The sequence below is a fragment of the Malaclemys terrapin genome, chromosome 4 (assembly GCF_027887155.1).
Source record: "Malaclemys terrapin pileata isolate rMalTer1 chromosome 4, rMalTer1.hap1, whole genome shotgun sequence".
NCBI lineage: Eukaryota > Metazoa > Chordata > Testudines > Emydidae > Malaclemys > Malaclemys terrapin.
Genome location: NC_071508.1, coordinates 6,078,299 through 6,099,415, shown reverse-complemented (window position 1 = coordinate 6,099,415; position 21,117 = coordinate 6,078,299). Strand labels below are relative to the sequence as shown.

At 63.8% G+C, this 21,117-nt stretch overlaps 2 protein-coding genes across 8 annotated transcripts in view; both read right to left on the bottom strand.

The window, feature by feature from the left end:
* Positions 1 to 8,691, bottom strand: part of PITPNM1 (phosphatidylinositol transfer protein membrane associated 1) — a 29,638-nt gene extending 20,947 nt beyond the window's left edge. For all 3 annotated transcript variants that reach the window (XM_054028087.1, XM_054028088.1, XM_054028089.1), the window contains exons 1-6: positions 8,388 to 8,691; positions 3,176 to 3,268; positions 2,797 to 3,011; positions 2,213 to 2,334; positions 1,346 to 1,570; positions 290 to 601 (exon numbers count right to left, since the gene is read on the bottom strand). In XM_054028087.1, the coding sequence (XP_053884062.1) occupies positions 290 to 601; positions 1,346 to 1,570; positions 2,213 to 2,334; positions 2,797 to 3,011; positions 3,176 to 3,253 (952 nt within the window). In that variant the 5' untranslated portion in view covers positions 3,254 to 3,268; positions 8,388 to 8,691. The remainder of the gene's footprint in view (positions 1 to 289; positions 602 to 1,345; positions 1,571 to 2,212; positions 2,335 to 2,796; positions 3,012 to 3,175; positions 3,269 to 8,387) is intronic.
* Positions 8,692 to 11,912: 3,221 nt separating this feature from the next.
* Positions 11,913 to 20,452, bottom strand: CDK2AP2 (cyclin dependent kinase 2 associated protein 2). 5 transcript variants are annotated; one of them, XM_054028460.1, is made up of 4 exons: positions 20,364 to 20,452; positions 13,449 to 13,549; positions 13,231 to 13,363; positions 11,913 to 12,289 (listed from the first exon to the last, which is right to left on the bottom strand). In XM_054028460.1, exons 2-4 carry the CDS (start codon positions 13,461 to 13,463, stop codon positions 12,222 to 12,224), a joined length of 216 nt encoding a protein of 71 aa, XP_053884435.1. In that variant the 5' UTR covers positions 13,464 to 13,549; positions 20,364 to 20,452; the 3' UTR covers positions 11,913 to 12,221. The 5 variants fall into 5 exon arrangements, with proteins under 5 accessions (XP_053884435.1, XP_053884436.1, XP_053884433.1 ...); XM_054028461.1 differs by lacking the exon at positions 20,364 to 20,452 and adding an exon at positions 19,881 to 19,984; XM_054028458.1 differs by lacking the exon at positions 20,364 to 20,452 and adding an exon at positions 19,495 to 19,874.
* Between the last annotated feature and the right edge of the window lie 665 nt (positions 20,453 to 21,117).

Genomic DNA, 21,117 nt, shown 5'->3' with positions numbered 1-21,117 from the left:
CTGTCCCCCAGCACCTCTGCCAGCACCACCCTGTCCCCCGAGCGCCCCGGCCCCCAGGACCTCTGCAGACCCCATCCCTCTGCCCCCAGTGCCTCTGCCAGCAGCCCCGCCCTGTTCCCTGCAGCACCCCTTGCAACCCTCCAGCCAGTGCTCCCATCCCGCTCCATGCCAACGCCTCCACCCCCAGCAGCTCCACCTCCTGCCAGACCTCCCGTCCCGCTCCTGCCCCCGCCAGCTCACTCCCCACATGCCCCCAGCACCCAACCCCGCCCCGCCCTGCCCCCCTCACCTCCATGCTGGGAGGAATAGGAGGAGCGGGAGGACGTAGACCACTGCTTGGCGAAGGCGTCGTCGGGGGAGGCGTCGGGCGGCCCCTGCCCCTCAGCTCGGTCCTGCCCGTCAGCGCTGCCCAGCTCAGCCCGGCCCTCGGCGCTGGGGGCAGCCGCTGCCTCCTCGGCCTCGGCGCACTTGGCCATCTTCTGGGCCAGCATGCGGGCCGTCTCCTCCTCCAGCTGCCGGATATCCTCCATGGTCAGCTCCGTCCACTCGTCCTGCCAGCACCAGGCCTGGCGGTGTGCCCGCAGCATCACCTTGCGCAGCCCTGTGGGGGGAGGGGCAGGGGAGTGCGGCGCAGCCAGAACACCCCTCCCCCGGTGGCTCCCCAGCCAGAGCCAGAATGCCCCTCCCCAACAAACACGCCCAGTCAGAGCCAGAGCACCCCTCCCCTGTCAGAGCACCCCTCCCACGCCGGCCCCCCCAGCCAGAGCATCCCTCCTCCACCCCCACCCCAGTCTGAGCCAGAGCACCCCTCCCCTGCTGCCCCCTCCCCCAGCCTGAGCCAGAGTGACCCATGCCAGGGCTCATGCAGCCTCCATGGAGGGATCAAGGAATTGGGGTCTCCCTGCCAAGGCTCTGCTACATCAGTGTGACCCAGCAGGCTATGTGAGCAGCTCCCCCCTCCCCTGGTTGGGCCCCCCAGCCTCATATCAGAAGGCTGGGGAGTCACTAGGAGCAGCATCGGGGGTCATGCCAGGTAGGGTGGCAAAGCCAAGGGGTCAAGAGTGGTGCCCAAGGGGCAGTGGTAGGAGGGCCAATGCCAGGGGGTTGGGGAGGCAGCACCAAGGAAGGGGCAGTGCTGGGTATGGGAGGTAGTGCCACTGGCCTGGAGGATAAGGGGGGCGGGGGCTGCACCAGGGGGCAGTACCAGGGCAGAGCTAAGGGGCAACGCTGCACGGCGCAGTGCTACGGAGCAGCACCAGCGGCACGGCTAAGGGAGAGCGCTGGTGGATGGGGGGCAGCGCTATGGGGCAGGGAAGCCGTGGGGGGGACGGGGGCCAGCGCTCACCTACGTCGTGGATGAACTGCTCGATCTTGGACTGCATGCCCCAGTAGCGGAACTCCACCTTGCATAGCTTGTAGGCACACATGAGGGGCCCGGCCGCCATGGCCCCCTCCAGCCACTCATCGCCCAGCGGCCCCCGGCCTGTCTTCGCCGAGCGATACAGCTTGGGGTCCTCCTCCACCTTGTACTCGTTGGGCGAGATGGGGTCCCGCACAATGTCAATGGTGTCTGGGGGCAGCAGGGAGTCAGCACCCACACACAGCACCTGCCTGCCCCAGTGCCAGGGGTCTCACCTGCTGCAGCCCCCCAGGGACAGGGAAAATACCAGCCCCATTCCCCACAATGCCCTGGGGCCCATTCCCCAATATTTTTGTTGCAGAGCAATGGAACAGGGGGGTTGGAGCAGTGTGGGGGGGGGCGGTGCACAGAAGGGAGGGAGATTAGTGGGTGGCAGAGTGGGGAGAACTCCTGCCTTCCCAGCACTCTGCCCTCCCTGCCCCATGGCACTCTGGGACAGAGCACACGCGAGCATCAGGGCTGAAGACAACAGCTTCTCCCCACTCCAGCAAACCCCAGATTCAGAAGCAGGGAATGGGAGCTCTCCAGGCTCCAGCCCCTGGGCCCCACCCGCCAGACCTTCCCCAGCACTGAGCTCCCGTACAACTAAGGCACTTGTGAGGCAGGTCTGTACCCCGTGTCCCAGTACGGAGCACAGCCTGGGCAGGTCACAGGCTCCCTCCCCTGGGGGCTGGCTCTGATCCTCACCGCCTTGGTGGAGCAGCACCGGTGCTGCGCCGGCACCAAGTGCCCCGAGTGCAAAGGCGCAGACTGGCCCAGCCAGTATCGGGTGTCCCCACAAGCAGTACTTACCCAGAATCCGCTGCCTCTTCTCGGCCGCCGTGAGGTTGAAGACATTGGTCTGTTTGCCGGCGTCGGGCCGGTAATAGGTCTCGATCTCGATGGAGAACTTCTCCACGAAGGGGCAGGTGTATCTGGGAGATGGGAGAGATGGGGGAACAGGGGGGTGAAAACGGGCAGCTTCTGCCCTGCCCCAGCTCTGACCAGCCCCTGCCCCACCCACCTCCCCCTCTGCCTCACTCTCCCCACATCCCACTCCAGGCCTGCACCAGCCCCACCCCACACAGCTTCTCCCCTGGTCTTGCCCCGCCCCACCCCACATCCCACTCCCTGGGGCCATCAGTGCAGCATGAGGTGGGGCCCCACAGTGATGCAGGCTGTCCCCTGCTCTGTGCCAGTCCCCTGGCCCTGCAAGGGACTTTGGGGCGGCCCCAGGACAAGTCCTCCCAACAGACCCACACAGCAGGGGCAAGGGGGCAGGGCAAGGAGGCAGGCCCCTGAACACGGCTACCGATGTTCCTCAGCTCCCTGCCCTCCCCCCTGCCTGCCCCTCAGCTGGCCTCACACACCCTGTCCCTCCCCCCGTCATGCTGCACCTGGTGCGCGTGTAGGGATAGGCGTTCCACGACTCCTCCTCCACCTGCAGGGCAGCCTTGGGCAACAGGGCACGGAACCAGCTGGGGATGTGGGAGCCCACGTGGTAGATCTTGTGGGTGTACTGGCCGCTGCCTCCCGGGCCGTCGCTGTAGGGCCGGTTGGCCAGAATCTCGACCCCGCTGCCCTCCCCGCTGGATTCCTCCCGGCTCTTCTTCTGGAGGGGAGACACTGACCCATTGGTTCCAGCCTGGGCCCTGGCGCCAGTCCCACCCCAACCGCCCCCCCGGTGCCGACCCTCCCAGACAGACAGACCCAGTCCCTGCTCTGCACCCAGACAGACAGACACCCCGCCCTGCACCCACAGACCCCTCCCCTCACCTGAATCATATAGAGCTGGGCCACCTGGTACTCCTCGAGGCTCATGGGCAGCAGGATGTGATACTCCTTGATGAGCATGGTGACTGGTGGGGCCTGCGGACAGGGGCGAGAAGTTAAAGCCCCATTGCCCCTGCCCCGCACAGACCCCCGCCCCAGGGGGCCATCCCTGCTCCTCTCCTGCCCCAGCCCTCCTCCCTCCCTTCTGGCTGCTTGGCCCCAGATGGGGGATGGGGAACCAGAAGCAAATCCCCATGTGACCTGCTTAAAAATCCATCCTGCCTGATGCGTTTCCATGGCAATGCGCAGGGAATGGGGGGGGGCGCTAGAGGGGCGGGGTGCATCCCCACCACCACCCCACACACACACACACACACACGCTGTCAGGTCCTCTCGCATCCACCCTGCCCAGCCCTGCAATATCAAGGGACAGGTCTGCACTCCTGGGTCCCAATCCAGGCAAGGTTAGGCCCCTGTCCAGTTCCAACCCCCCAACTGACTGGATGCTACTGGCAGCCCGAGGCTGGTGGGGGGGCTGCTCCCGGAGCCAAGGGAACACAGCAGTGCTGGCACCACAGCCCCATGGCCTGGGCCACCAAACCTGCCCCACACAACTCCCACCTGGGCCTGGGCCACCAAACCTCCCCACCCAGCCCCTGCTAGAGCCTGGGGCACCAAACCTCCTCCTCACACAGCCCACCTCCGCCTGGGCCTAGGGCACTAAACCTCCCGCCCCACATTCCTCCCACCTGGGCCTGGGGCACCAAACCTGCCACCCGACATTCCCCCGACCTGGGCCTGGGGCACCAAACCTCCTCCCCACATTCCCCCCACCTGGGCCTGGGGCACCAAACCTCCCCCCGGGCCTGGGGCACCAAACCTCCCCCCCATAGCCTCTGCCTGGGCCCGGGGCACTAACACCTCCCAACTCCTGCCTCGGGCACCAACCCCCCCCAAAAAACCCTGCCTGGGGCACCAAACCTCCCCCCCACACACACAACCCTCACCTGGGTCCCCAAACCTTCTCCCCCACAAATCCTTCCTGGGGCACCAACCTCCTCACAACCCTCATCTGGGTCCGGGGCCCCAAACCTTCCCTCCCACAACCCTTGTGTGGGGCACCAAACCTCCCGCCCCACAACTCTCTCCTGGGCCTAGGGCACCAAACCTTCCCCCGCAGCCCCTGCCTGAGGCACCAAACCTTCCCTTCCCCCCAACTCCCACCTGGGCACCAAACCTCCCCTCCCTCATCAACTCTTGCCTGGACCTGGGCCACCAAACCTCCCCCACTCAGCCCCTGCATGATCCCGGGGCATCAAACCTCCTCCCACAGACCCTGCCTGGGCCTGGGACACCAAACCTCACACACACACACACTCCCCCTCCGCCTGGGGCATTAAACCTCCCGCCCCACATTCCCTGCACCTGGGCAGGGCACCAAACCTCCCCTCCACTCCACCTTGGCGGCCAATCCTTCTCCCTCCAAAAGCAAGCACCTGGGTCTGGGATACCAACACCCCCCACCCAGCCTGAACCCCTCTCCCAGTTTCACCACAGGCAGCTGCTGACTAGAGCCCAGCAATGGGACACCCAGCCTTTTCTTGCGGGACCATTCCCAGCCAGCGCCCCTAGAGGGGATAGGCCTAGTGGCCCACTTGTTACCCCCTGAGCCAGCCAGTCCCTTGCCCTGGGTCTGGATCAGAGCCAGCACACCCTAGAGGGAAAAGATCCCTTCCCCATTCCCCCGCCCCTGGGGTCAGGTTGCGGCCAGTGCCCCCTAGAGGGGAAAGGTCCCTGCCCCATTCCCCCCCCCCCCCATGAGGTTGCAGCCAGTGCCCCCTAGAGGGGAAAGGTCCCAGCCCCATTCCGCCCCCCATGAGGTTGCAGCCAGTGCCCCCTAGAGGGGAAAGGTCCCTGCCCCATTCCCCCCCCCATGAGGTTGCAGGCAGTGCCCCCTAGAGGGGAAAGGTCCCTGCCCCATTCCCCCACCCCATGAGGTTGCAGCCAGTGCCCCATAGAGGGGGAAGGTCCCTGCCCCATGAGGTTGCAGCCAGTGCCCCATAGAGGGGGAAGGTCCCTGCCCCATGAGGTTGCGGCCAGTGCCCCCTAGAGGGGGAAGGTCCCTGCCCCATTCCCCCCCCCCCATGAGGTTGCAGGCAGTGCCCCATAGAAGGGAAAGGTCCCTGCCCCATTCCCCCCCCCCCATGAGGTTGCAGGCAGTGCCCCCTAGAGGGGGAAGGTCCCTGCCCCATTCCCCCCCCCCATGAGGTTGCAGGCAGTGCCCCCTAGAGGGGGAAGGTCCCTGCCCCATTCCCCCCCCCCATGAGGTTGCAGGCAGTGCCCCCTAGAGGGGGAAGGTCCCTGCCCCATTCCCCCCCCCCATGAGGTTGCAGCCAGTGCCCCCTAGAGGGGAAAGGTCCCTGCCCCATTCCCCCCCCATGAGGTTGCAGCCAGTGCCCCCTAGAGGGGGAAGGTCCCTGCCCCATTCCCCCCCCCATGAGGTTGCAGCCAGTGCCCCCTAGAGGGGGAAGGTCCCTGCCCCATTCCCCCACCCCATGAGGTTGCAGCCAGTGCCCCCTAGAGGGGGAAGGTCCCTGCCCCATTCCCCCCCCCCATGAGGTTGCAGCCAGTGCCCCATAGAGGGGGAAGGGCCCTGCCCCATTCCCCCCCCATGAGGTTGCAGCCAGTGCCCCATAGAGGGGGAAGGTCCCTGCCCCATTCCGCCCCCCATGAGGTTGCAGCCAGTGCCCCCTAGAGGGGGAAGGTCCCTGCCCCATTCCCCCCCCATGAGGTTGCAGGCAGTGCCCCCTAGAGGGGAAAGGTCCCTGCCCCATTCCCCCCCCATGAGGTTGCAGCCAGTGCCCCCTAGAGGGGGAAGGTCCCTGCCCCATTCCCCCCCCCATGAGGTTGCAGGCAGTGCCCCCTAGAGGGGAAAGGTCCCTGCCCCATGCCCCCCCCATGAGGTTGCAGCCAGTGCCCCCTAGAGGGGGAAGGTCCCTGCCCCATTCCGCCGCCCCCATGAGGTTGCAGCCAGTGCCCCCTAGAGGGGGAGGGTCCCTGCCCCATTCCCCCCCCTATGAGGTTGCAGGCAGTGCCCCCTAGAGGGGGAAGGTCCCTGCCCCATTCCCCCCCCCATGAGGTTGCAGCCAGTGCCCCCTAGAGGGGGAAGGTCCCTGCCCCATTCCGCCCCCCCCATGAGGTTGCAGCCAGTGCCCCCTAGAGGGGGAAGGTCCCTGCCCCATTCCCCCCCCTATGAGGTTGCAGGCAGTGCCCCCTAGAGGGGGAAGGTCCCTGCCCCATCCCCCCCCCCATGAGGTTGCAGCCAGTGCCCCCTAGAGGGGGAAGGTCCCTGCCCCATTCCCCCCCCCATGAGGTTGCAGGCAGTGCCCCCTAGAGGGGGAAGGTCCCTGCCCCATTCCCCCCCCCCATGAGGTTGCAGGCAGTGCCCCCTAGAGGGGGAAGGTCCCTGCCCCATTCCCCCCCCCATGAGGTTGCAGGCAGTGCCCCCTAGAGGGGGAAGGTCCCTGCCCCATTCCCCCCCCCCATGAGGTTGCAGGCAGTGCCCCCTAGAGGGGAAAGGTCCCTGCCCCATGCCCCCCCCATGAGGTTGCAGCCAGTGCCCCCTAGAGGGGGAAGGTCCCTGCCCCATTCCGCCGCCCCCATGAGGTTGCAGCCAGTGCCCCCCTAGAGGGGGAGGGTCCCTGCCCCATTCCCCCCCCTATGAGGTTGCAGCCAGTGCCCCCTAGAGGGGGAAGGTCCCTGCCCCATTCCGCCGCCCCCATGAGGTTGCAGGCAGTGCCCCCTAGAGGGGGAAGGTCCCTGCCCCATCCCCCCCCCCATGAGGTTGCAGCCAGTGCCCCCTAGAGGGGGAAGGTCCCTGCCCCATTCCGCCCCCCCCATGAGGTTGCAGCCAGTGCCCCCTAGAGGGGGAAGGTCCCTGCCCCATTCCCCCCCCTATGAGGTTGCAGGCAGTGCCCCCTAGAGGGGGAAGGTCCCTGCCCCATTCCCCCCCCCATGAGGTTGCAGCCAGTGCCCCCTAGAGGGGGAAGGTCCCTGCCCCATTCCCCCCCCCATGAGGTTGCAGGCAGTGCCCCCTAGAGGGGGAAGGTCCCTGCCCCATTCCCCCCCCCCATGAGGTTGCAGGCAGTGCCCCCTAGAGGGGGAAGGTCCCTGCCCCATTCCCCCCCCCATGAGGTTGCAGGCAGTGCCCCCTAGAGGGGGAAGGTCCCTGCCCCATTCCCCCCCCCCATGAGGTTGCAGGCAGTGCCCCCTAGAGGGGAAAGGTCCCTGCCCCATGCCCCCCCCATGAGGTTGCAGCCAGTGCCCCCTAGAGGGGGAAGGTCCCTGCCCCATTCCGCCGCCCCCATGAGGTTGCAGCCAGTGCCCCCCTAGAGGGGGAGGGTCCCTGCCCCATTCCCCCCCCTATGAGGTTGCAGCCAGTGCCCCCTAGAGGGGGAAGGTCCCTGCCCCATTCCGCCGCCCCCATGAGGTTGCAGGCAGTGCCCCCTAGAGGGGGAAGGTCCCTGCCCCATCCCCCCCCCCATGAGGTTGCAGCCAGTGCCCCCTAGAGGGGGAAGGTCCCTGCCCCATTCCGCCCCCCCCATGAGGTTGCAGCCAGTGCCCCCTAGAGGGGGAAGGTCCCTGCCCCATTCCCCCCCCCCTGAGGTTGCAGGCAGTGCCCCCTAGAGGGGGAAGGTCCCTGCCCCATTCCCCCCCCATGAGGTTGCAGGCAGTGCCCCCTAGAGGGGGAAGGTCCCTGCCCCATCCCCCCCCCCATGAGGTTGCAGGCAGTGCCCCCTAGAGGGGGAAGGTCCCTGCCCCATTCCCCCCCCCATGAGGTTGCAGCCAGTGCCCCCTAGAGGGGGAAGGTCCCTGCCCCATTCCCCCCCCCATGAGGTTGCAGGCAGTGCCCCCTAGAGGGGGAAGGTCCCTGCCCCATTCCCCCCCCCCATGAGGTTGCAGGCAGTGCCCCCTAGAGGGGGAAGGTCCCTGCCCCATTCCCCCCCCATGAGGTTGCAGGCAGTGCCCCCTAGAGGGGGAAGGTCCCTGCCCCATTCCCCCCCCATGAGGTTGCAGGCAGTGCCCCCTAGAGGGGGAAGGTCCCTGCCCCATGCCGCCCCCCTCCGATCACGTCGCGGTCGGCGCCCCCTAGAGGCCAAGGCCCCGCGCTCCGTTCCCGCCCGGGTCGCAGCCGCCCCCTGGCGGCCCGTCGCACCTGCTGGCGGCGCGGGCTGCTCTCACTGCACCGGCCGGGCCCTCGCCGTCCCGCGGCTGCTGCAGCGCGGCCCCCTCCGCGCCGCGCCGTGGAGCATCTCGCGGGGCTCGGCTGCTGCAGCCCGGCCGCTGCGCTCGGCTCGGCTCGGCTCCGCTCGCTGCCTGCCCGCGTCACCGCCGCGCGCCCCCCCCCTCCGGCGGCCAGCTCCGTGCGGGGGGAGCGAGGGGCGGGGGGAGCGGAGCGAGCCCGAGGGGAAAGCGGGGGGACGGACGCAGGGGGCAGGGGAGGACAGGTCAGGGCGGGAGCCGAGGGGGGCGGGGACCGAGGGGAGGAAGCTGTGGGGGGCGGGGACCGAGGGGCGGAAGGAAAGGGGGGGGGCACGCAGGGCAAAGCTGGAGCGGGGCAGAGGAGGGAGCGGGGGGGGCTGTTCAGGGCTAAGTTGCTGGTGATGGAGCTGTCGCTGCTTCCCTGGCTGCCGGGTTGGGCTGGAGTCTGATTCTCCCTGTGAGGGGGAGACTCCCTCAGCGCAGGGACAGCGCCCAGGGGCCCAGAACTGGGGGGGGGGGGGGGGGCAGGGTACCCCCCTCCCCCCTTCCAAGCAACCGACACGTGGGGCACTTTAAGAAATCAGCACGCCATCCTCTCTGCCTGTGACATCACAGCTCGTTGCCACGGAAACAGCTGTGACATCAGGGGCCAATGACATCAAGCCCAGAAAGGGAATAAACAGTTGGGGGGGGCGGGGGAGACAAGTGTGACTCACTTAAAGTGTCAGCCGCCATCCTTCCCTCCGCAGCCAGGGACTGGCCCCACGCTCTCAGCTCTGCCAGTACCCCAGTCCTGACCCACCGCCCCCGCGATCGCAACCCTGGGCTCCCCTGCCATAGCTCTGCTAGCGCCCCTCACGCCTGACTCCTGCCACGAGCTGCTGTTAGGCACGGTGTTGTGGCACACACCCCAGCTCATTTCCTGTCTCAGTGCCCCATGCCAGCTGCTTGGGGGGAAGGTTCAGGAGCCCTGCCCTGGCAGTGATAGGGTAATCAGGCACCCCTGTGCCAGGGGCCAGTCCCAGCTACAGAAGCAAAGCCCCCCTGCCCACAGGAATCTGGTTGCTCTAGCCCTCTGCAGCACCCAGACCCACCTGGGGTCTGGCTCAGTGGGACGCGCTGGGTAGAGCTCTCAGAGTGAAGCAGGAGGGCTGGAGCCCAGAGGCCCCATCTCAGAGGCGGTGAGGCTGCATGGCCAGCACTTGAGGAGGAATGGGGCCCCTTGCGGGCCTGGCACACTGAAGTTTTCTGCTACAGGACTGTTTAAAAGCTAGCACGTACAGTAGATCCTGTGGATCTGTGACACCAGGCATCGAGCCTGCCCATCCCCAGCTTCCTCCCCCCAGCTCCAGCCCTGGGTGCCTGGGCCATGCAATGGGCCTGCCCATCCCCAGTGCCCGGCTCAGACTCAGCCCCTCATGCCTAGCTCTGCTCAGCAGGAGCCCAGCAGAAACGAATTGGTCCTGGCTGCATCTCTTGCACTGGTATCACTGGTGCCATTCTCCATGCACCACAACCCATCCCAGCCCCACCAGGCCTCATGGCCCTGGCAGATGGGTATGAGGCAGGGGGGCCAGAACTTCTCAAAAACACATCCCCACCCCAAGAGTCCAGCTGTGGACCAGACCCTGGGCACAAAGGCTGGGAGTGTCCTATCACGCCCAGCATCCAGGAGAGGGCTGCAGTGCACAGGCCATGGGCTGCTGGTACAGCTCTTGATCCATTCATCAGAGCAGGAGCACGCGGCTCACACACAGCTGCTGAGGAGCAATCGCTGGCAGAGACGCCAACCAGCCACAAGTAAATCGACCCAAGCTCGTGTACCTCAGCAGTGCCCGAGCTGGCCCTTGGTGCCACTGAATAGCCAAGCGCACGGCCGGCTGGGGGACAGAGCCCCCGACTGCCCCACACCTGGCACCAAAGAATCTGTACGAATCTGGAAATGACAAAAGTAGCTATTTGGGGGGAGGGCTGGATCTCAGGACCCCTTGACTGAACGACCTCAGATTTTCCCCACAAAGTCTACCCCAGTCCCTGCTCTGTTGCAGCAGTTTTCAAGACAATCTCCTTCTGTATAGGGATTTTAAGCACTTTAATAATCAAAGTCAGCTCCTTATTGGGAGCCTTATATACTCCTTCTCATAACACAAGAGCTAGGGGTCACCAAATGAAATTAATAGGGAGCAGGTTTAAAACAAACAAAAGGAAGCATTTCTTCACACAATGCACAGTCAACCTGTGGAACTCTTTGCCATAAGATGTTGTGAAGGCCAAGACTATAACAGGGTTCTTGGAGGACAGGTCCATCAATGACTATTAGCCAGGATGGGCAGGGACAGCGTCACTAGCCTGTCAGCCAGAAGCTGGGAATAGGTGACAGGGGATGTCACCCTCTGGGGCACCTGGCATTGGAAGACAGGATATTGGGCTAGATGGACCTTTGGTCTGACCCAGTATGGTCATTCTTACGAGGGTAGACAATAACTGAGAAACCCCTTTGAGCGCATGATGGTGGCTGGCACCTCGAACTACCATTGGCCTGAACATGGAAGCAGACACTTTGTGCAAAACATTTCATCTACCCATTTTTCCATCAAAACAACTCCCACCTTGGGAGGCCCTTGTCAGAATCCTAGAGGAAGGAACCACCAGGCAAATCATCTGGTCTAACCTGATCATCACAGGCCACCAGCATCGCCCAGCCTTGCTCAAACAACCCCAAATTTGGACCAATACCCTACCCCAGGCTTCCACAGGGTACAGCAAGATTCAAGCCAATCCAGGTAAGAACATGGATTTTAGAGCACTTACAAGTATGGGCTGTTAACCAGTGAGTGAGCCTAACCCTTAGCTGTAGTGGCCCTGCCACCCCACCCTAACCCCCTCCAGTAACAGCCGGGTGTTCCCCCCTCCGCCCCACTGGAACATGCCCTTGATCTGGGATTCTAACCCTGCAGGGCTCCAAGGATGAGGCCAGACTTGAGTGCTGGACCCACTCACACTGCCAGCTGGCTGGTCATGCTGAGCGAGCAGGATGCTTGGCTAAGGCAGTGGGGAGGCAGGGCCAGGCCGCGGTGCAGGCAGAACACACGCTCAGAACGCAGAGGGGTCGAGCAGTGCAGGTGCGACTAGAGTAGGACCAGCACAGCCCCTCCCAGATGCAAACCCAGCACCACCATGCTGCTCTCCCATCAGCCTCGGCGACTGAGCCATATGCCCCAGGCACACTCCCAACCACCAGCTGGGGAATGTAGCAGGTGACATGGCTCCGCGTGATGCAGTTCCAGGCTCCAGGTGCTGTGGGCTCTCTCCAGATAGCCCAGGGCATTCAGCATCCTGCCCCCGGTGCAAGGCAGCCTCCCTCCTACGAGCTGCTGCTGCTTCCAAGGCCCTGGGAGGCCCCAGGAATGTGCCGTAGGAGGGGCCAGATCCTTCCTCGTCACCGGGAGCAGCACAAACCACAAGGGCCAGAGGCAGGTCAGAATCCCAACGCTTTCTTTTATTGAGTTATAAAAACAAACACGTTATAAAGATGTGAGAAAAGCCGCTGGCTCCTCTCCCTGGAGATCCCTGCAGCATGGCCCAAGCGCCAGCTTCCCCAGCGCTGACTGCCGGCAACAGCTGCACTCCAGCAGGACCTGCTCCGGATTTTCAGCTGCCGAATGCTGAAAGGTCTGTGTGGGGTATGGCAGAGCCAGGTCTTGGGTGGGAAGGTCCGTGGGAGGGCAGATCTGCAGGTTCTCAGATGCTCATTGGTGGGAAGGTCCATGGGGCAGGGCAGCAGCTGTTACGTACGGGCATTGCGCTCTGTCTCTGCCAGACACTCTCTCACCAGCGCCCGGGCGTGGATAATGCCTGCAAGGGGAAAACCCAAGGGAGCCTCAGACCTGCCGAATGGCCTCCGAACCCAGCCCAGCAGGGCACAGTGCCGGGGCCACACCTAGGCCACCGCAGGGATCCAAGCACTTTTGAAGCTCGATGAGGTCTGGCACCAGCTCACAGCCAGGAGCAGAATGCCCACCGGCAGGGCTGAAAGGGTAGCACTTGCGGGAGAGGCACCAGCCAGCCCCCCCTTCCTCCCCCCGACCCCAGCACAGGAAGGACGGAGTGGATCCCAACTCCACTCTCACGGCGCTGGGCCATCAGCACCGCAGGCACTGGTGGGGAGCTGTAGCTTTAAGTGGCTGCACGAGGGCACTCATGGCTTTAGCCTGTGGGGGATGTCTCTCCTCTTTGCCTCCCTGTTGGGCAGGGATGGAGGGGACCTTACAGCGGGCAGAGGGGTGAACTCCTCCTTCCCACCCGGGAACTAGCTGCCCCACAGCCCCTCACCCCAGTATCTGACATTGCATCCGACAGCGATGGATACACGCTCACGGGATGGGGTTGCCAATGCTACTGGCAGAAAACAACGCTGACAGGGCAATTGTCCTCCTGGGGTTTGGCAAGAACTGCCATTGAGATGCCCGGGGCAGCCCATGGTCCCCTCCGTGTGATGGACTCAGGCTCGCTGCAGTTTCAGGCAGCGTCGGCCACCCCCAGGGCAGCTCCCCACCCCCAGCACCAGCAATGGGCTTAGACTCGCCCCGCACGGCCCAGCAACCTCTCTGCAGCCTCAGTCAGCATCACTGCACTGATCACACCTGGGGCAGCTCCTTCCCTCTCCCCCAGAAATGGCCTCAGGCTCTCTGAAGATTCAGGCCACATCAGTCACACCCGGGGTAGCTCAGGCTCTCAGCAGATGGCTCAGACATTCAGGTTGGGTCACCGAGTCAGTCACACCCAGCGCCTCGTACCTCGTTTCAGCCGCTCCATGGCACTCTTGCTACCTGCATAGGTGGGTCGAATCTCTTTGCCCATCTCCTCAATGACTGAGAGTAGGTCAGTGTACGTGCTCTGGGAGCCCTGGGAACCTGGTGGCTTCATGGCCTGCAAGGGGCAGAGAGAGCATGAGGGAGCCAGCCCTCCCCAGGCCATGCAGGGCCAGGCAGCAGAGGTGGGGGCAGCAGCTCACCTGCACGTAGCCCATGGACGGGGGGCCAAAGTCGTTGAAGAGGGGCCGGAAGGGGGCAGAGGCTCCAGGGACAGATCCGGATGGCGATGGGACACTCGTGGCTGAAAGAGATGGGAAAGGAGAGGGGAGGTCACCCAGGAAATAGCATCCCTATTCCCGACCCAGTGCCCTGTGGCCAGCACCATCCAGCACACAGGCCCCTCCCAACCCTGCTGTGGGCTGCAGCAATGCTAGAGAGGCCGCAATATCCCACTCATGGCACATGGTATTCCTTCCCCCTGCTGTGCGGGCTGGGTGGGGTAGTGGATTGGATCTGCTGGGCTTCAGTTGGGGCAGGGCTCCAGCCCTTGTGCTGTTCAGTGATATCTGGCCTGTGCCATTCGCTGCCACCACAAACCAGAGGGGAAGAATCCGCTGCTTCCTCCCTTTGCTCCAATGTCCCCGCGATCTATCGACCCCCTGCCTATATCATAGCACCCAGGCTGTGCCTCACTGCTAGACCTACAGCGCACGCCCCGCCAACCCCTCCAAGCTTGTCTAGCTGGGCTCCTACACTCGCGCTATCACCATGGTACCAGGGCTTCTGCAGGGATTGCCCTTCCCCCTTCCTTTGGGCTCAATGCAGCCTTTGACACTATGGCCCTCCCTATAGTGTTCCCACTCCATGGAGGGCTCAGTTCCAGTCTCAGCTCTCGCCACCTTCCTGGGGCGGAGAGGCTGGGCGCAGGGCTGGGAGGAGACCAGGGCTCTCGCCCTCTCCCTGTGCAACCCCACTTGCCAGCTGTGCCATGGGCAGAGTGCCACTGACCGAGTTCTGCCAGGTACTGGGAGCATTAACCCCCGGCTCACAGCAGCACCACGGGCCCCTCTCCCCACACACCCTGCTGGCCTTGGCCACAGGAGCTGACGGGTTTAGCTCAGTTTCCTGCAGCCAAGTGTTGCAAAGGAACAAAAGCCTATCTTGGGCAAGAGCTGCCTCCGCCCCACAACCCCATCTCCACTGCCCCTCCTCCTACTCCCGGCCTACACTTGCTCCACTGCCCAGAACCTGGGCATCGTCTGTGACCCTTAATTCTCTGCTCCCCCTGCCTTGGCTCTACAGATCGGCCCACCACCCCAAACCCCTGCTCTAGCATGCTGCAGCTGCCTTCCTCTGGGCACAAAGCAGCATGGGTACCTCCGTGCACGCAGCTCACTCGCCTTCCCTCCAGCTCCCAACAAGTCACCCTGCTCTCTAGCACCTTCTCGACACCACTCCAGCCTCCCTACTGGCCTGCTGTCTCACTCAGACCATCCGTGTCTGGCCTCCTGCATAGCACAGGCCAGGGAACCCACCCAGCCCAGCTATCTTCTGCCTCCCCCGCTTCCTCCACTTGTCTGGCACCAGCTCCTCACAAAAGGGTCAATGTCAGAGCTTCCCCCACATCCTCCATCGTCTGCGTCACCAACTTCTCTCACGTCAAGTCTCAGCTATAAGCATCTCCATTTGCCTCAAGCCACCTGCAGTATCAATCCTGGCCTAGAGAACTCCTTGTTGGACCAGAGAAGTGGGAGACTCCTGGGTCCTTCATGCAACGGTTTGACTGTTATGGCTTCACAAAATATCTTCTCTCCCAGCTGTATGCCAGGCATTGGCATGAGACAAAATCCAGATGTTTAAACCTGCTGACTAAGGCCTTGTCTACACAGGGTGGTATTCCAGAATAGCTGTTCCATGTGTCGATGCTCTTTCTCCAAATCAGTTTAATCCACTTCCCATGTGGATTAAACTAACTCAGAACAAGGAACTCTTGTTCTGGATTAAAGGCATTCACACATGCAGTTAATCAGGAAGAGTTAATCCGGTTTTGATTCACATGCCAGTTTCTTCCAGGTTGACTTCCATGTGTAGACATGCTCTGAGCTTCCCTTCCAAGCCCCACAGCTGAGGATTCACTTTTATGGTGAGGTCACATGCCTATGGACTGTCCCAGGGGTCAGAGAGTCTTACAGGAAAAAAAATGGAAGACGAGATCTGAATATCGAACATGAGTCACACAAGCAGATCAAACCCCCACCACAGTACAGCTTTCTTTACACATCATACAGCAGCAAAAGCCAATACCCCTCCACCCCCCCAACTGTGACATTTCCTGATTTTTGCATGCTTAAAATATGCAGCATCTACTTCAAAAGAAGGTGCAAGATACTCTGCAGCAGCAGTTATGGGAGAGCCTGCCCCATGGCAGATAGAATAGTAACTATTAAATAGTAAGAACTGGTTCTGGCTGGATGAAAGGAATCCTGTTAACTATCTGATCCTTTTCTGTATCCAGCTAAGGTCTTGGCCTCAGTGATATCCCAGGGCAGTGATTTCCACAAGCTAATTGCGTAAAAAAGTATTTCCCTTTACCAAAGATTCCTGGAGTTAAAAGCAGCGAGCCTGATGTGCCACATTCCTATGTCATTGAATGCCCTTGTTCCTTGCATTACAACAAGGGAAATACACAGTCCTGCTCGACAGTCTCTAGGAGTCCATTCAGTGTTTTGTACCCTTTTGTCAAATCCCCTCTCTGCCAAGCTGAGCTATCCCAACCTCCTTCCAGGGCGGAGAGTTTCTTGTCGCTCATCTCTGAAGCCCCTCCCATTCGGCAGTGTCCCTTCTGCAATGGGTTGACCAGTACTGCACATCATCTCCAAGGGAGGGCTCCCCACTGATTTACGGAAGGGCATGCCGAGGATTTCAATAGTATTCCCCAGCCCATTCGCACAGTTGTTGCACAGCAAGCAGAGGAATCGGAGAGCAGTACACCGCAGTGCCGTGAGTGGCGATGGTTAATACACAGCCCAGTAAAGTGGATGGTGAGTTCAGATTAGTCCCTCCAATGTGCATTACTTAGCATCTGTCCCCCTGGAATCCCATCTACCATGGTGCTGCTTTTTTCCCCTACCGTCGTTAGGTCCCTCAGAAGTGCCCAATCAGCAGGAGTCTCCCACTCCAGGAACAGAATTGACACTTCTAATGGAAACAACAAGGAGTCCGGTGGCACCTTAAAGACTAACAGATTTATTTGGGCAGAAGCTTTCGTGGGTAAACTTCTAGTTTATTACCAGCTACAAATGCAGCTTTTCTGCATTCAGCCTCCTAATTCCTTAGGAGGGAGTGTATACGATTGCACAGTTAACTGCTCTGAAGTCAGGAACGCCCAAGTCCCAGCTGCAGGCACTAGCCTGTCACCCGCAGGCAGCATTACGATAACAAGTCTGACTTCACAATCCGAGCTTATTTCTCAAACAACAAGCTGCTCTTTCAGCTCAGAGGCTACCAAAGCGTGCAGCATCTGCTACAGACAAGCAGGCTCTCCAAGGCACTGAATGGAAGACAAGCAAGCCGCTGAACGACCCACACAGCCAAGAGGAGTGAGTGGGGACAGGCCAGTTCACTTCACAGCCAAGCTGCACTCCAGGAAGGCCATCTTGTGGTTTGAAAAGCAAATGCCTGGCCTGGCGCATAGCTCACATGGCAGGCTGGTCCAGGGGAAAAAGCACTGAAGTGGGTGTCAGAAGATTTTAGTTCCACTCCTTGCTATGCCGTAGACCTTGGAGAAGCAAATTCCCCCTCCCTCCACCCCCAGTTCCCCATCTGTAAGATAGGGGCACCTGGACTTTACTTTCTTATTAAAGTGCTCTGAGGCCTCAGAATGAGAAATGCTACCTAGGAGCTGCGAGGAGAATACACGGTGTCAAAGCTCAAAGGCAGCAGAGACAGACCTGCCAGCGACCACATCAGCTTCTCTGACCACAGTGCCCACGTGTCTACCCAAGGGGAAGTGGAAAAAGTCCCCAACCGGTGTAATACTGAAGAAACAGTGTGAGCCACAAGCAGCCTATGCCAATGGCGCAGGGCAGGGGAAGGGAAGGCCTGCGGGCGACAGAGCTGTGGCACTGTCTGGCAGGGGGGATTCAGGATGTTGACATGAACCAGAGTTACTGTGAAGGGGTCCTGGCTGCGGGGGCTCCCCAGCAGGTGGTGCCCTGGGAGGTTTGGTTCAGGGGCTGGGTGGGTGGGAGGCCAGGTAGGGCTGTAGGGGGGAAGTGGTCCTGTGAATGGGTCTGTCAATGGCAGGTGGGGGGGGATCAGTTGGGGAGCTGGGGTCCTGGGGGAAGGGGGAAGATCTACAATAAAGTTACTTGGGGCAGGGGGGTAAGGCTGGGAGGGGGCTGGTCCCAAGGGGGGTCCTTGGCAAGGGGAGGGCTGTTCTCTGATGGGGCTGGTCTCTCACTGGTGAAAGGAAACAAGGCCAGACAAAAGGAGAGCAGACTTCCGGGTTTGGGGGGGGGGGACAGGAGGGGTGTTGGCTTTTCACTGGTGGATGGGGGAAATCACTGGCTCCTGTGGGAGAGGGGCTGTCAGGGGGAGGGGGGAAGGTCCCCACTCCCAGGAGAGGGGCTGTTCTGGGGAGGTCACACCCAGGGGAGTGGCTGTTCTGGGAAGAAGTAACTGGGGGGAAGGGGGTTGCTCCCAGGGGAAGGGCTGTTCCGTGGAGGAGTCACGAGGAGGAGGGGAGCACTCCTGGGGGAGGGGGTGCCGCTCCCAGGGGAGGGACTGTTCCAGGGGAAAGGACGGGGGGGGGGGCGCTCCCATGGCGGGGTTGTTCTTGGGGAGAGTCGCTCCTGGTGGAGGGACTGTTCCAGGGGGAGGATGGGAAGTCTCTCCAGGAGGGGGGATTGCTCCTGGGGGAGCGGCTGTTCTGGGGGGGGGGTGTTACTCGGGGAGGGGAGGGATTGCTCCCGGGTAGGGGCTGTTCTGGGGGGTGGTCACGCCCAGGGGAAGGGTCACTCCCAGGGGAGGGGCTGTTCTGGGGGGTGGTCACTCCTCGGGGGGGGGGGGGTCACTGTTCCGTGGAGGACTCAGGAGTGGGAGGGGAGCACTCCCGGGGGAAGGGCTGTTCCGGTGGGGAATCGCTCGGGGGAGGGGAGGTTGCTCCCAAGGGAAGGGGTGTTCTGGGGGGAGTCACTCCCGGAGCGGGGGTTGCTCCCAGGGGGTGTCCTTGTCTTGCTCACTGGCAGGCTGGGCACTGGGGGTTGTTACCGGGGAGGGACTGTTCTGGGGGATTCACTCGCGGAGGGGGATGTCGCTACCGGGGACATACTGAGGCGGGGGGGGGGCGGTCACTCCCGGTGGAGGGGCTATTCCGGAGGGAGTCGCTCGGGTGGGGGGGTTGCTCCCGGGGGAAGGGCTGTTCTGGAGGGAGTCGCTCAGGGCGGGGTGGTCGCTCCCCGGGTAAGGGGGGGTTTGCTCCCGGGGAAGGGGCTGTTTGGGGGGAGTCGCTTGGGGCGGGGGGGGGTCGCTCGGGGCAGGGGGGTCGCTCCCGGGGGAGGGGCTGTTTCGGGGGGGGGTTGCTCGGGGCGGGGGGGGTCGCTCCCCGGGTAAAGGAGGGGGTTAATCCCGGGGAAGGGGCTGTTCCGAGGGGGGGGTCGCTCGGGGCGGGGGGTCGCTCCCCGGGGTAAGGGGGGGGTTGCTCCTGGGGGGAGGGGCTGTTCCGAGGTGGGGTCGCTCCCCGGGTAAGGGGGGTCGCTCCCGAGGGAGGGGCTGTTCCGGGGGGGGGGGTCGCTCCCCGAGTAAGGGGGGGTTGCTCCCGGGGGAGGGGCTGTTCCGGGGGGTCGCTCCCGGGGTAAGGGGAGGTTGCGGGGGGGGGTCGCTCGGGGCGGGGGGGTCGCTCCCCGGGTAAGGGAGAAGGTTGCTCCCGAGGGAGGGGCTGTTCCGGGGGGGGTCGCTCGGGGCGGGGGGGTCACTCCCCGGGGGAAGGGGGGGTTGCTCCCGGGGAAGGGGCTGTTCCGGGGGGGTCGCTCCCCGGGTAAGGGAGGAGGTTGCTCCCGGGGGAGGGGCTGTTCCGGGGGGGTCGCTCCCCGGGTAAGGGAGGGGTTGCTCCCGGGGGAGGGGCTGTTCCGGGGGGGTCGCTCGGGGCGGGGGGGGTCGCTCCCCGGGTAAGGGGGGGGGTGCTCCCGGGGGAGGGGCTGTTCCGGGGGGGTCGCTCGGGGCGGGGGGGGTCCCTCTCTTGCTCACCGGCGGGCGGGGCCCCGGGGGCGGGGCTGGCGCTGCTGCTGGTGCCGGCTGCTCCGGAGCTGGCGGGGGCGGGCGCGATGGGCTTGTAGGACATCCCCGTGTCCCCTCCCTGACGCGGCGCGCGACTCCTGGGCGCTGATTGGCTGCGGCTCCGGCGCGGGGCGCCTCGACTCCCGGGCTAGTGGGAGGATCCCGCACGCTGCCGCTGATTGGCCGGCTGGCGAGGCTCCTCGCGCCGATTGGCCGGCCCCGCTCACCCCTCGCAGTTGATTGGCCGCAGCCTCACCGTTCCGCCGGGTCCCGACGCCGCTCTCGGCTCTGTCCTCACGCTGGGTGGGCGCGCGGCCCCTTCCCAGCCCCTCAAGCGCGCGCGTTCTGGCGCTCACCCCTCCTGCTCGCGCCCCGTCCCCACAGGCCTGGGCCCGCCAGGCCCGGCGCGCGCCGCTGCCGCCTGGCTCGCTCCGCTCGGACCCCGCAGCGTCCGCTCGCGATGACGCTTCCCCCCCCCCGCGCTTGCGTCTTCCGCCCCCCTCTGTGACGTCTGTCTCATACGTAATGGCGCCCGCGCGCGCCCCCCTCCCCGTCTCCATGGAGAGCAGTGAGATGCCCAGCTGCGGCCTAGGCGCGCTCGGCCGGCCCGGCCCCGGCCCCGGCCCCGCTCCCCGACCCGCGGCAGCGCGGCCAGCCCGCGCAGGGAGGCCGGGGCCGGGTGTCCCCGCCCGGCTCTCGGGCCGCTGCGCCACGTGGCTGGGCCGCGGGCTCCGAGACGGGGCTCCCGAGGGACGGGACCCGCCCGCTGGAGCCGGAGCCGGAGCCGAACCCGGGCCCTGCCCCGCCCCCGATCAGCCCGCGAGCCACTGGGCACCCACCTGCTCGCAGTTTGCTCGAGACCCCGCTTGCTCGGGGGGTGGGGGCGGGGCATGGCCGGGGCCGCCCGCGGTCAAGAGAGGGGAGCCAGCGCCTGGCTCCTCGCCGGCCATCGGCCGCAGCTGGTGAGCAGGGAGTGGCGCTGTGGCTGGCTGCATGGGGGCACTCAGGGGCGGGGGCATCTCCTCTTTGTTGGGCAGGGATTGCGGGGGGGGGGGACCTTTCACTGAGTGCAGGGATGAATTCCTCCTTCCCACCCTGCAACTACCTGCCCCTCACCCCAGTAACTGCCCCTGCATCGGCCAGCGATGGATCCACGCTCACAGGATGGCGCGGCCAACGCCACTGGCAGGAAACAACGCTGGCAGCGCAATTGGCTTCGTAGGGTTCGGCAGGAACTACCTGCCGAACCCCATGATGGTGATGCCTGAGGTAAAAAGCAACAGAGGGTCCTGTGGCACCTTTAAGACTAACAGAAGTATGGGGAGCATAAGCTTTCGTGGGTAAGAACCTCACTTCTTCAGGTGCAAGAGACTTCTTACCCACGAAAGCTTATGTTCCCCATACTTCTGTTAGTCTTAAAGGTGCCACAGGACCCTCTGTTGCTTTTTACAGATTCAGACTAACACAGCTACCCCTCTGATACATGCCTGAGGTAGTTTCCCCATGCCCAGCAATGGGGTCAGGCTCTCGGCAGACTCACGCAGCATCACTGGGTTGGGCACACCTGGGGCAGCTCCCCCCACCCCAGTGATG

Excerpts from the sequence above, each read along its gene's own strand:
- CDK2AP2 (XM_054028458.1), bottom strand. The coding sequence starts at position 19,588 with ATGTCCTACAAGCCCATCGCGCCCGCCCCCGCCAGCTCCGGAGCAGCC. Across the intron at positions 13,550-19,494 it reads CCCCGGGGCCCCGCCCGCCG|CCACGAGTGTCCCATCGCCA; the intron begins GTGAGCAAGAGA and ends CATCTCTTTCAG. Across the intron at positions 12,290-13,230 it reads CATGGAGCGGCTGAAACGAG|GCATTATCCACGCCCGGGCG; the intron begins GTACGAGGCGCT and ends TTCCCCTTGCAG.